This window comes from Struthio camelus, chromosome 6 (genome assembly GCF_040807025.1).
Source record: "Struthio camelus isolate bStrCam1 chromosome 6, bStrCam1.hap1, whole genome shotgun sequence".
In the NCBI taxonomy this organism is placed as follows: Eukaryota; Metazoa; Chordata; class Aves; order Struthioniformes; family Struthionidae; genus Struthio; species Struthio camelus.
Window position 1 is genome coordinate 26,758,547 of NC_090947.1, and position 14,878 is coordinate 26,773,424.

Here is a 14,878-nt window from a genome sequence, read left to right on the forward strand (position 1 = left end):
GATGCTGAATGGATTTGCCTGCAAGTAGATAACCACAGGGGCAACATTTCAACAAAAAAGTAACAAAGTATAATAAAGAAAAAGACTAAAAACTATACAGTAATACTAGATCTACATTAATTAGATCATGCAATAAGAGATGTTTTTGTCCTTTTGAATTAGAATTCTGTAACACAAATACAAAACCATACATTCCACCTGGCAAAGGTGAGTTTTAAAGAAATCATTTAGGAGGCCCTTCAACTGATTTTCAAATATTTGGGTCTGACCGAGACAAATATACACAGTATCCTGAACTATGTGTCGTCTTTTTTTGGAGTAGGAAACAGACATCCTAGAAATCCTAGAAATTTTACAGTATAGCCTGAGTTCTCTAGTACAGAATTGCAAATCCAAGATAAAGTTTTACATAAGCTTTGTACAAGAGAAATGAGTTGCTCAACCTTTTGAAGTTCACCTATTGCTAATTAAAGAACTGCCAAGGCTTTACTAACAATTAAAAACTTGTCCTTAAAATCCCTAAAGAGGAAAAGGCAAACAGCTGTTTTAATTAGCAAAACAGCAGATACTAATTAGCTTCTGTAACAGAGTATGCTGGTCCTTTAAGGACAGGACCAGTTTTAGCCCAAGTCTGTTACCAATTTAAACTATGAGTAGAAGGACTGGGGTCAGATGCTGTATAACAAGCTTCTCATTCCTCATGAAAGCAACATCCCCCAACTTTAAGTACCAAAATGAGAGTTTTATAATAACAACTGATTTGGAACTTACTCTTGTTCTCATTTTTGATCTTTTTGGAACTGAGACACACGTACAAACATGTGAGCAGGGCTTGAGGGTGGCAGAAGCTGTTCCTGGCTGCCTATACAGAATGAACCGTGGCAACGGCAGTAACTTTCTGAAGCCATTTTCACTGGTAAGCTGATTGGATGGAGAAGGCTGATACCAGATGAAAATGTTTACAGTGATGTTGGATAGGGAAAGACAGGTTTCAGAGAGGGGGAGAGGTCCCTTGAGGTCCTCCTGGAAATGGGACAACAGCCGAAGGAAATAGACCATTAAGAGAACACTATTGGCCCTCAGGACTAGGAAGGAAGGGAGAGACTTGACTTTTCCTTGGAAAGGAGGAGGAAAGCAAAGGTGGGGAGTTATTTCCATTTACCTGAAAGCAAACAAACTAAGAAAGCTTTTTTCAGGAAGATGAAAATTGAAGGAATATATATATAGTTCTGCAACTTTGGAAAAGCATACGTAATTCAAATATAGTGCTGACTTCCTGATTTGCTACACTGAATGTCTTGTTTTTCTTGCATGTTATTTCAAAGACATATTCCAGACTATTGCTATTTTCAGTAACTTCTTTTTCAAAAGGTTGTATATATACTTTTCTTCAGTGCAAACAGGCTGAATGCTTTTGGAATGACTTAGATAAATCATTCAACCCATTCAAAAATCACTGAACCAAAAGAAAACATTAAGCACAAGACTAAAAAAATTTTAAACGCTTTTCTTTTGTATTCAAATGTAATAACAGGTAATTTTTTAAGCTCTACCAGTAGGTTTGTCTGACTCTGGAACATCTGAGAAAAATAGACTTGCTATCTGAAGGAAAAAGTTATAATGTGACTTAAAATAACATAAATTTTATCATTTTCTGTTGATTAGGTGTTTCAGCTCTGTCTGCTACATGGTGTCTGAATAAAATTTTGTCTTCATAAGAATACTTCAAAACAGTACAAGAACATCACATTCTGTGTACCTTTGACATGACATGACTACTTTTAAGTGATAAAGGAAAAAAAAAAATCCATGAACAGCAGTGTGCTACATAAGGCTCTTTAGAGCGAAATGTTGACTTCATGGAAGTTAAGTAAAACAAGACCACGACATAACCTCAATTGCATGCATGGTGTATACTAGATGTATAGTGCTTTTTCATCAAATTAGTTTTCCTTTGTCCACCAATTAAACTATTACAGCATATTTAGCATGATGAGAGAACGTATGAGAGCAGAACCATAGTTTCCATAATTTAACTTGGTCTGTCTCTTAAGGTATATAATATGCATTCAGATTCAAGACTTATTACCTATTTTTCTAGTGAGGATAACATAAACAAAGCTTAAATGTTTCCTCCACCCCTGTGTTTTGTTTTTCCCAGCTTAAAATGCAAATGAGACATTCGGTTGAGACACTGCTGTTTTTCCAATGAACAGAAAAAGTGGCACTGTTCAAGCATTGCTCTTTTTGGACCCCTCCTATCTTGTGCAGAGGGTTCATGTTTCTGGAGAAGGATCATCTCTGAAAATGCTTTTTAAACAATATTGTAGTTGCTTAGATGACCAGGCTTCATTGGCCTCAGGGTACACCAGGATCTTATCCTTTACTAGGAGGGTATTTTTGTTCTTATATCACAGAAAGAAGTCTGAGTTTTTTACTTCTAAATAAAACTATGCTGATTAAAGTATTCACTTTTTACTCCCCAATTAGAATACTCCTCATCCACATTCTCCTTGTCGAAGCTCAAAAATGAGGCAAAGCTGCTTAAATGGAGTCATATAAAAAAAAATCTTATTAAGAAAAAAATTGATTTTGACAAAAGCAATCATTGATGAGAAACACCATATAATTCCAAATCCATTTCAGTTCTTGGAGCTTGAACCTTCACTGTCATAGAATAAAATAAAGGAGGTACATTGAAATTATATCCCTTTTAGGAAGGCCACCATTTCAATTTGAAAAAAAGCCGCATACAAATACAATATAAACATGTTGCCTGAACATTCAAAAATACTAAAAAGCATCAATATAAATTACACTACGAGATTATTGAGTTGCACATGGTTAGATAAAAACGTGAATTAAAAGCAAATCGGAGGTCTCACTTAGCTCTATTTTTTATTCTACAATTTTCACGTTGCATGCGTAAGCTTTCTAAAACTCAAAGTCAAGATATTTTTTACTTAAGATTCCAGCCTGTAAGCATACCACCACCAATTACTGTTATATGCTAGAATCATGCCCATCAATATAGCTCAGAAAAAAACAAACTAAAAATCTCTGCATTTCAACTCTGCATTACAGACAAACTAAGTACTTCCATATGAAAGTTCACAACTGTCATGAACTTTCCTGCTGTGCACTGGTTGTATTTCTCACAGTGAAAACAACCCATGGAAAAAAAAAATCCAATGTTAACAGAAAAAAATCTTACTTACGAGTATTGAGTCAGCAGATCCAAATCATTATGCATGTTGATTGGATATGTCTCACTGAGATGAAATAGCTTCTCTAAGGCCTCATAAATGAAAATGATGCAGATAAGAGAAGCAAAAGCTTCTTCAGTAAACCGGGTAATGTAACAGACTAGGGAGCTTGCATCAGTTGCAACAAGGATGATGCACAGGATTGCAGTCCACAGCCCAATGCTAGCTCTCAGAGAAAGGTATGACAAACCATACTCTCTAAAGAAAAACAAAATTAAGCATAGTTATCTTCTGTCAAGTCACAGTTTCCTAGGTGTAGATGAGGCAAGTCCAAAATTTTCTTTGTCTAGGTTGTGCGATCCTGGGGATAATCTGAATCAGAAATTGTTTTGTTATCACAAACCAAAGATACCATCAAGTCAGCTCCTGACCTGATCTGTCCTCCCAAGTAAAGGGAGAGAGAGAGCTCTATCTCCGCTAAAGTGAGAGAGCGGCTTCAAGAGTGGCCATAAGCATCATGTGAAAAGGTCCACCTGCCCCTTTATCCCATACAACTGACTTGTGAACAGCCAACACCTGCCAATTTCTTTTTAGGCTGCACGACTAGCTAAAATAAAAATCAGCAAATGGCAGGTTAGGGAAAATGTCTTTTCATTCCTGTTTCTTTGACAGATGTTCCCCTCTCAGCAAAGTCCTGTGTGCTTATTACACATGATAATAGAGCTCCAAATACTTTGGATGACATTACCACAAATAGTTAAAAGGTGTCCGAGAAGGTGATAATAAAGAGCTCTTGGGAAGCTGAACAGGCCTCCTACTCTGTACTGTTTAGGAGGTTCAGGATATTTTGCTCTGCCAGCATTTTTCCTGCTGCAGTAGTCCTGGTCAGAGCAGTAAGGCTGAAAAGCAGAGCGGATCTTGGAAAAGCATTGCAGTTGCCAAGATGCACGCACAATTTTTACCCACGTTGTGGCATGTTATGTATAGCGTGTTAGCATAAATGTGAGGATATGCTGTTTTGGCACAACACTTCACCCCTTATCTTTTGAGAGCAGAGGAACTATATTAGTGACTACTGAAAGATGGTGCCACGACCACTGTGCTTGCTTCATGAGTGGAAAAATAAAACCCATTGCCTGAGTTAGAGATGAGAGAAACCGTGGATTTATATGCATCATTTTAGAGAAGGAAACAACACAATACAAAACTATGTTGAAGTTTGCTTTCCTGTTAAAACAACTTAAAAAAAAGAACAAAAAACCCCAAACACTTCTCCATTACGCTTGTCTCAGTCATTGCATAATTTTCAGATTCTGAAAGTCTAAGCACTGCACCCCAAAACAAACTTCTGATCTTATTCTGTAGCTGTTGGTACTTTGAGATCAGCTATTTCTAATTTTACTTAAGAACACCTTAGCTAAAATGTATCATGATCTCACCCATGAACAGCGTGCAAACAACTCAGTGAGAAATCTTCATCATGCTACTAAGGAATCTCTAAATGTTATTTAGCCATTGCACTGACAAATGTGTCTGAAATTTTAAATACACATATTTCACTTACTTGCAAAATTTGAATAAGATCTTCTCAAACACCAAAACTGGTCCTGTGCTGCCTAGTATAGTGAGAGGCTGACCACCAAATAGAGAGTAGGCAATTCCAGTCATGGATGCTCCAAACAGTGATTCTATTGCACTCTGAATATGATACAAAGATAAGTTTCCATTAATTTTCAAACAGGCTCCTTGTCCAGTATCTCAGTTTGTAGCCTTCTAAACATTTAAACACCAATATTTAAAGGTGACTCATGCAACAGCAAGCAAATACTAACCACAAACCAAGGAAAGTAAGTTTGTTTAAAGAGTTCAGATTTAACACATACTATACGACCTTCAGTAGCTTCTCCCAGCAGACCACCAAATGTGATGACAGGAGACATGCAAGCACAGTAGAGAAACAAAAATGATGCCAGACACTGTAGACTGAGAGCATCCCTGAAGTCACTCCAAAAGAAGGGAGCTTTTCTTTTTATATCTAAAATCAATCCTCCAAAAAATCTAAAAAATAAAAGAGATTAAATTCATGAAAAAAGCTTACTAAACTTTATTATCTCTTTAAAGGAGGAAGCTACTCTTCTTTGATCAAATGACAGTTCATCCTTCCCTAGAAGAAAGTTTCTGGGAACCCTGTCTTGATAACTGTAATCAGTAAATTGTGTTTTTAGAACAAACTAATGTCCATATTTCTTTTATAAAACATTCAACAACTTCTGGATAGTTGTTAGCTCCCACGCACAAAACCCTTACTATTTGTGTGCCTACACTTCTACTTGAAATAATTCTTTGCGTTTGTTCAATCAGATAGCTATTGCAGTGCCTGTTTGCCCACATAGTTTTCCTACAGATAGAGTGCTACACGTTCTTTACTTGAGAACTGTTTCCTAAATATATTAGATGATGGAATTAAATGTAGGCCATAATTTTCCCAGGACAAGAACTGTCATCTCCTGTCGTTTATACTACCTAAAAATAAGCAAATATTAGGAACAGACAGTCCTTACAATATGCCATGAAGTTAAAGCAAATATCCAACAATGCTTTTTTTCCCCTCCCAAGGTATCAGATGACACTGTCTACCAGAGGTCTGACCTTTACAAATAATAGAGAAAGGATCTTGCAATAAACATAATGTCAAAACACAAATCATCTTCCCTCTCCCCCTCTCTGTAAGTTAGTGAGTATTGTCTTTTTCAACTACATGGTATATAAATCAGGAATAATACCTGAAAGAAATCATAGACCAGCCCTATACCATATACCATTTGAGAGAGAACCAGACCATTATAATTCCTTTGAAAGCACACCACCTGAAACACTTAAAATTTTGTATATAAAACAAGTTTTCACTAACTTTCCAGTGCGTTGCAATTCTGGTCCAGAGTGTCCACCAGGTTGTTCTGGGTCCCCATGAGCTGCAGTCCCATTTGGCACTCCTGGGATCTTACGCTTCTCCTACCAGGAGGAAAAGATACTGTTCACAGATCTCAACAACCAAAACACAATTTTAGCAGAGGAAATGGACAAGTGATAATTATTTTTTCCTTTTGTGCAGTATCCTTCTACTTCCCATTTATTAGGTGAGCGAAAAATGCATTTACAGAATTATAGTTCCACACTTTTGTTTTGTTGCCAGTACTGCTATGTGAACGTAGCTTTACTATCTTCAAAAAGAAAGAGGTAAAAAGACCAAGGAAAGCAATTCAAATGAAATAGGAGAGAGAATGGCATTTAACTGTTTCTCAGTGACTTGCAGTGCTTCTGAAGTTTGATCTACACTGCAGTAAAAAAGTGAAAATGGTTTGACCTACATGAGCTACTTGCAGCTCATTAGATGTAGTACTGACAGCACCACGGCCACCACAGCACACACACTGATCACCCTCTGATTGCTCTGTTCACACTGGGAAGTGGGTCAAGCCAGTAGGAGTGGACCAGTAGAGTGAAACAGGTAGTATGGAGGCCTTGATGTCTGCCCTATACACGTCCCAGCTATGTTTGTCCTCCAGTTTAGTCCCATGAACACCACCTTGGCTCGAGCCCACCAGGAGCTCTCCTAGAGCACATCTTCCAATTCAGTTTCATCCAAAGCAGTTTGGCTCATACACTGCAGGATTAGAAAATCTGCTCCAAATGCACACTCCTGATGTGAACTATTGCACTACTATAGATGCAACCATTGCAGGATAATCACATATTTATCTCCTCATTCAGGTGCTGAGCTCCACATTACCAAACCTACGTGACTAGTAGTTCCTGAGAATGCATCTTCACATGCTATTCAAGCGTAAGTTTCTGATGATTTTGTTTTATACCTCCAGTACAGAGTATATAACAAATGTATAATTTATAACATGTATGCATATATTTGTATTATATACAAATTTAGATTTACAACAGACAGAAATGTAGATACATATATGCACATAAATAATTAATATCTCTCTTTGATACCTATGGGTATCTCCACCTCTCTGTAGGTGGACACACTAAACCTCATACATGGCACCTCTCAAAGTCTCTTTCATTTTCCCAGGTTTCCAAGCTCATACAATGTACATTTCCATGCCAAGAGTTAACAGAGTGGATCTACGATTTGAGAAGTGAAGGACTACATATTTATATTTTATTGCAAACTTCATCAACACAATTTTTTCATAAGCAGTAGAGGAGCTCTGTAACAGGGAAAAAGTAGGAGGAGCTTTGCTCTAAGACTTTTAAAGAACTGATCAAAGAAAATCCTGTATCAGAAAATATTTCAAAAGAGCAGCAAGCCAGGCTGTTTCGATCAGTTCCTGCTCTTAAGCGGGCACTGCATTTTGACTTCACTAGCAAGCTAGCATAAGCAGGATCATCTACTGAATAGAATTAAGAAAAACAAATCTCATGTTTTATGGGTATTTTCTAACCAAAAGGCAGAGAAAATTCAAAATGCACTACAACCACAATCAAGGAGCAGAAGAATAGATAAACCAGGCTAAATACTGGGACACAATCATGTAATGCTATAAAGAAAGCCATCAAGAAAGAGGGGATTCCTTTATTTTGTACTCTTCTGCGCTTTTTTGAATTATCTTCTGATGAAAATTGTGCACCTGTAAGAGAGTAAGCACTCATGTGCATTGGAGCGTTTGGGGTTTTTTTAATTTCAGAAAACTAAGATGTAGCAATAAGCTTAGAAGAAAAGCAAACAACAGCTGTTTTACAAAGTAATCAAAAATGCTTATGACTTTTTACCCCCGAATCTAAGACCTTCAGCTACAACTATTGGTCTTGATTCAAGAGAGAACTACTGTTGAACTACAATGGACTGTCATCACTCTGAAATTAACGTAATTTAATTTTACCTAGGCAAAATTCATCAAAACCTTTAGAAGAATCTGAATTTTACAATGTACAAACCTGAGAAGGAACATTTTTAGGCGGTTCTATTCGAATTGTTGGGTCCCATTCTCCAGGGGGGAGAACTGTAACCTGGTCAAGAAACTCATCAATTCCGGAAACCAAATCATTGCGGTCTTTTGCCTTATAAGCAACATCATGGAATACCTGCAATTAAAGAAGAGAGGTGTATGTATGCGGATGAAAAAACAGATGGGGAAAGGAATGCTTGTATATAATTTTTCCTCTTACATAGAATGCAGTTTATGTATGTCCCCCTTGCAAAAACCAAAGAAACAATCTCAACTTCAACTGACTAGAGTTTCTGGTAAAGCACCTGCCATGCAAAAACACACCTAGGGGTGTTAAATGTTCTAAAGATTTTACAGTTTAAAATGAAATTAATTCCACTGGAAAGTAACTGTGCAAAATGGAAACTTCTCAGTGAAGCATTCACATGCTCCTTGCATGTGAATCATCTCTCTCATTTTGTATCTCCTTACAGCAGCATTGTCTCAGCAGTTATAGGATCATGCAATGAACCTAACCCTTCTGTAGGGCTCCTTCAGAAAGATTAGCTGCTTTTCATTTGGAGGATTCTGTACTGGAGATTTCCTATTACACCTCTTCAGTCAGTACAAAATGACTGAAAATAAGTCACAGGTAGAGAAATACCTCATCTGTCATTAGCGTTGCAATTGATCTTCCAATCTCGTGGTACTGTTGTCCTTTTCCCAAAGGTCCAAGAAGAATAAACAAAAATCTGTAAGTAAATGTCAAATAAAAATATTGTAAAGAATAGATGGTTAAAAGTTACTACGCATGGTGCAGAAGGACTTATTTAAAAGTCAGACTAGAATAACCTAAGACAAACATTCTATATAATCTCATTTAAGATCACCACACATGAATTTAAACATGAAGCTGTGGTTACAAAAAAATGTGAAAATAACTTCTGAAAATACACCATAAGCTTCACAGTTAGGTTTGATTGAGATTATCAAAACCTCCTTACATAAAAAACCTTATCTTACATAATAGTCTATGTATAGAAAACTTTTGAAATATGAATTTAATGTTAATTCTGTTAATAGAACCAATTATTTCATGTATACAGTCAGCACTATTGCAATATTAGGGAAGTGAGATTACCCTGAGTGAAAATAATTCACTTTCCTTTCACTTTCATTACAAAGAATCTTGATAGCCTCAAATTCAGGCTTGAGGCTAGTAAGGCTCTGCAAAATGCACAGGATAGATTCAAATGAATCTCGCTAAGAAGTCAATCTTGCTCAGTACAAAATCTCTATCTTGCCAAAATATAAACAGTAATTAATTTGCCTAATTAACATTTATTATTAAATTATTCAAAAATAAATATTTTTGCAGAAAATTTTAATCATCCTTAATTTTAATCCTTTAATTTTCTTTAATTTTGTTCTTGCCAAAAATTAAGAAATCTGGGTTGTTTTTGCATTGGCAGGAGGTTTTGTGGAAGGCTGGGGGAGGTTATGGGGAAAGACTTCAGAATTTGTTTTCAAAGCCAATTCAGTCTCTTAATGTCACTCCCTTTAACACACACACGCGCGCGCACACACATACACAAACTGAAAAAGAAAAAAGTGATAGTTAGAAAAAGTGATAAGTTAGATCTAAAGCAGACTTTAGATTGTCTATACGATTAGAAGTAAGAATTTCAATTTCAGCATTTGATTTTTTAGCTTAGTGTCATAAGAACCTGAATACAGTACTGTCTTCTACTGGAATTCTACATTTATAAAAGCTGAAAGAGGGAAGGAGAAAGACAGACAGAATATGGGAACAAATATATGCATATATAGAGAAAAAAAAGTGAGAAAGAGACTGCACATTAGTTAAGTCACTGAACTCAGATACAGCAGAATCAGGTTAGAGTTTTGATCCAAATTAATGTCAGCAGGAAACAATATATCTGCAGATCTACTTGAACGTTATAATCACTTGCATATTGTTGTTCCAAAAAGAATCTTTCTATTTGGCTACAAAGTCTGTTTTGGACATAAAAATCCACTCCTCATAAATTGCTCTCAAAAACAAAATGTTTCACTGAAGTTTCAACAACAACAACAATTAGGATCAAAAGTCATATTCACTTCTGCTAAGTATCTCACAGATAAGTTTTATAATAATGTGATATATACATCTTGTTCTTCATCTGTTCAGTATCCTTAGTTAATTAAATCACAGTTTGTTTTTTCCTTTTACTTACTTCCTTCATCATTTTTTTGTCCCAGACATAATTATGCAGTATCACAAAGGTAGCTTCAGTTCCACCGAGGCGAAATATTCTAGCTCTTTTCTGACTGTCACTTCAGCCTCACAGTATTTCATCTGCAGTATTAACAATCTGTCTAAGATAAATTCTGTGTTGTAACTTACAGAGGTGGCAAGCTGTCACTTTTACTTCCATGAAGAATGATTACCTTCACACAGAGATGGCTTGTTCCTGAACACTCCCGATACGTCATTTAAAAGCTGAATGGAAAGATGTCCTTCTCATAAAGAAGGAAGCAGATTCACAACTCAACAAATGACAAAGTTGAATGCCTCATCACCCCATCTCCACAAGGGATACGGTTTAGAAAAACACGAGCAGAAGTAAATCTAACAGCACCTTGTTGGAATTGGAACTTCAGCTAGGCCTGTGAGCAGCACTGCTGGAGACAACCTCACAAAGGCAACAACTGCACGGTCCAAGAACTCCAGTTCACCAACTAAAATGTTTGATGCTTCTGCTCCAGGTGGTATCTTTTTCATGAAGTGTAGATCAACCTGGAAAAGTATGTTAAATTACCCTAAAAATCTAGTTTGCAGAAAAAAAATGCATTTAGTTTGCAAAAACTGATTGTCCTCTCAGTTATTTTAATCATACAGTTCCTACTATTCTTGTCTCTTGAATATTTTTTTAAGTGCTTCTCAACAACATAACAACCAGTTTTTCAGCAATTGGTTGATTGTGCTTTGGAAATATAGTTAAAGTACTGCAGAATTAATTTATAAGGATGGCAAATCACAATCAAAATTTTGTTAGGAACGTAATATAATACATTTCCTGTTGATGCTTTTTTCTAGCATTAATTCATAACAGTATAAGAAGTCAAGATCTCTCCTTTTTCCATAATTAAAAAGTGTGGAAAATATGAATTCATTTTTCAAAGATGCCACATTATAATGAGAACAGCCTCCACTACCCATAATTTTCCATCTACTACCCAAATTTAGAAGTATTTTGGTTGTCAGATTTGGTGGAAGGTACTTTCCCTTCTACTGACAATAACAGAATATAAGCTATGACCGCAATGGTCTCAAGCATAAATTGAAAGAGCAAAGTGGAATAAAAACTGGAGCTATAAGCAGTGATGTTAACAGTTGGGGGTGGTGGGTAGGAAAAGACAGAGAAATAGCTTCATCACAGCCTTGCTATATAAATTCTAGCTATTTGTCTAGAAATAATGTGTTTATAGCTATTTACCTAGAAATAATGTGTTTATTTGTATTATTTCCTCAGTATTAGTCTACAGTTTACTCTATAATAAAGATTGACATAGAGTAATAGAGTATATAATGTATGCTTGATTTCGTTATGCACCAGTATTGTCTACATTTCAAAATGCATGATTTTTGTCATTTGCTTTCCTTTTATTAATCTAAACACAACAACAGCAACCAAATCCAATATAAACTGTTAAAGTGGACCATTTTAATGTCTATCTTACAGCCATCTGTCAGTACTAGTTTGCATAGTTTTTGGTAATATTTAGAAAATTGTTTTCTTGCAAATGGCTCTGGCACTAAATCAGAATTCAGATATAACACATTTGCCTGCGTAATGAAATCTTATTGCTGTGAGATCACAAGGAGATATCTAATGTTATCTTAAGCCAATCTCTAGAACTATGACCAGCACTTCACAAAGTTGTACAATCATCAAATCAACCTGGAAGGCTGGAGCCCAGGTACTTTTCAAATATATCAGTAAGGTAAATTTTTCTTTTCCTCACCCAAATCACAAAATAGCTTTTCAAGGTTAAATACAAAAACCAAGTTTACAAATAGATTTACTTTGCACCTAATTTTGGAGTATTAGGTCATTTACAGTTGAGAGGAAAAAAAGCAATCTTTCAGGCGCACAGCAACTCAAATGTGCATTCTACAGTGTTTTTGCCTTGTGAATGATTTAATATCTATTTAATATTTAATAACATGATGTTTCATATACCATGTGCTACAGTTGTCACCTTAAGGTTCCACTAACATACAGATCACAGGGCCAAGATTCACATCTGAAAGAAATCATCTGTCTCCTGCCCACTGGAAAGTATTCTCAGATGTATTTCCTGTATAGTCTGAGATTCCAAGGTCTTGTAAGTTGGGATAGCCATAATTCAAAGCAAAGTAGGTGGCAGAGAAGCATCAAACTTGGGCCCAAACCCTGTGTTTTGCTTTCGCTACCTAATGAAAGCAGATAAACAGGACACAAAGGTGGCACTGGAGTGAGTTTGGGGCCAAGGGAGAGGCTACATCCTTCAAATGCTTCAACTAACCTATCCACCACATATCCATCCAGACAAGGACCCTTTAGTTAGATAGCCCTAATCTGCACCTTAACCTGTACCCAACCTGAGCCACATCCAGGACCTGGCACGTAATAGTACCAGCAGGCTCAGGTTAGACATAAAAGGAAATCACTAATGTTGAGTCCACTCCTCTCCAGAGCACTACAAGGATTGAAAAGTGTGTGTGTGGTGGGGGGGCCTCCCCTGGAGCTGAATTATAAATTGACATTGCATTCAAACAGAAGAGTACTCAACAGCACTTCTTGGGAAGCATGTATTAATATATTTATAAGAGCAGCCATCCAGTATTCAAAGACAAGTCAACTATTTCACATGGAATTTGGAAAAAGTAAAACACTCTTGGTATGGGACCGAGCTTGGATTCAGAAATACTGTTCCATGCGAGGCACAGGAGCGTTGCCATGAGAAGAGACCTGGGTGTATTTTGTACTTTAGGACAGCTGGGAATCACTTCAGCCTCTGGTATAACAAGCAGGGACCAGCCAGATGCAAATCTTAAACCGTCATCCCCATCCTACTCAGGTACAGGATAAAGTGGTGATGTGACAGATCATTTAAACCACCTCTATGTTGTCTTAGGAATATAAAGTCCTAGTGGTGTCCCCAGAGGAAGAGTGACACATTTACATGTACAAGCATGAGAAAATATATCTCCCTCTTTATGCTACTGAAGTAACATTCAAGACACAGCTTTTAGTGCCGAGTCTCGCATTATTCATAAATAGATACCAATACAATCAGCACAGTCTCAGCACTGTACTTGGATTAAGTCAGGTTTTTGAATCAACTCCAAAATTAAGAATATCAGAAGTAGCCCAAGGGAGATAGATTAGCAAGGAGAGAACCAGAGGTAGTCAAAGGTGCTTTTTTTGTAAAAGATAAATGAAATTAATAGGTGGAACAAAACTAGAGCAAGAAATCACAATACTCATGAGAAAATTAGTGTACTGCTCTACTTCCCTCTCAATCTGTGCATATAATTCCAATTATAACCATTGGGAGTTACTGTAATAGCACATTTCAAGGGGAAATTCTGCTTTACATATGCATCTTCTAGAGGATAAATGAATCTATTTAAAGGCAGTCAGAAAAGGTCCTTTGATTAGAATTCCTTATTCTTACTTCATTCCTGCAAACAAAAGTTGTTTCTTTCATATTCCTGAAATTCTTGTTGGTATCTAACGCTGCTGAGGTACAGAACGATAGCCGAAAGATGACATGCTGATCTCCTTCCATGCCAGTTAAAGCAGGAAGAGCTCTTTTGATCTGCAGACCCACAGTGCTAGAGAAATAGTGGGGGAAGGATTAAATGATGTGGCCTCCATTTTTCTTTAATGCAAAAAACGTGCCGCTAGAAAACTGGACTTGGATTTTGAAATCCTGCAAGATTCAAATCACTTGTGGAAACATGCAAGAAATGCACTACTGAATATCATGCTTTTCCTTTTTGGTCGTTAAAAGCTTCATCTCCACACAGCTTAACTTTGAATACACAGCTTTATTTATATTTGATATCCTTTACAAAAATGTTACACCTTGATATCAAAACACTTGCCAAAAAGATTAGTTTTACTTAACACTTAATATAAGCATCAGAAAAAAGATATACTCACCTTTCTAAAGCATTATATTCTTCATTTAGAATATTTTTAAAGGATAAGCATGATGTTTTTAACATGTCACTGTTCACAGATCTCTTCTCTATCTCTGTAGAAACGTGGACCACAGTATGTCCCCAGCCTTCCTTCTTTCTTCTCCTCACCTCTGACAAAAAGATCCTTTTCCCATCTTTATTTTGGCCATTCCTGGTCCTAGCAGGCTCACTCAAGAATTCAACTGCTGCTACTGCTGCTAGGAAATGAGTCTGGCACCAGATGGAGCAATCACATAACTCTACTTTTAGCTCAGTTCCACTGACTAACACTAAGATTCAAAGACTCAAAGAACCGTTCTTCAGAATGTTGGTTTAAATCACCTTTCTTCACTTACTCAACCTTTGTTGTATTAAAGCGTCAGCTGAAGTCATCTATTCTTGTCAGGTCTGTCATCTGTATCTAATGTGACAGTTTGTTTTAGGTACATACAGACTCCTGTAATTAGGATTTCCCTTTACATTAT

General features: G+C 36.6%; 1 protein-coding gene across 8 annotated transcripts in view; it reads right to left on the minus strand.

Moving 5' to 3' along the window:
* Window positions 1-14,878, minus strand: part of SLC4A10 (solute carrier family 4 member 10) — a 153,449-nt gene that overhangs the window by 33,000 nt on the left and 105,571 nt on the right. For all 8 annotated transcript variants that reach the window (XR_694208.2, XM_068948787.1, XM_068948786.1 and 5 more), the window contains exons 8-14: window positions 10,798-10,955; window positions 8,820-8,907; window positions 8,166-8,312; window positions 6,118-6,218; window positions 5,090-5,264; window positions 4,771-4,904; window positions 3,219-3,464 (exon numbers count right to left, since the gene is read on the minus strand). Coding sequence is in view for 7 of the 8 variants with exons in the window: in XM_068948787.1 (XP_068804888.1) it covers window positions 3,219-3,464; window positions 4,771-4,904; window positions 5,090-5,264; window positions 6,118-6,218; window positions 8,166-8,312; window positions 8,820-8,907; window positions 10,798-10,955 (1,049 nt within the window). In the remaining variant the exon portion in view is untranslated. The remainder of the gene's footprint in view (window positions 1-3,218; window positions 3,465-4,770; window positions 4,905-5,089; window positions 5,265-6,117; window positions 6,219-8,165; window positions 8,313-8,819; window positions 8,908-10,797; window positions 10,956-14,878) is intronic.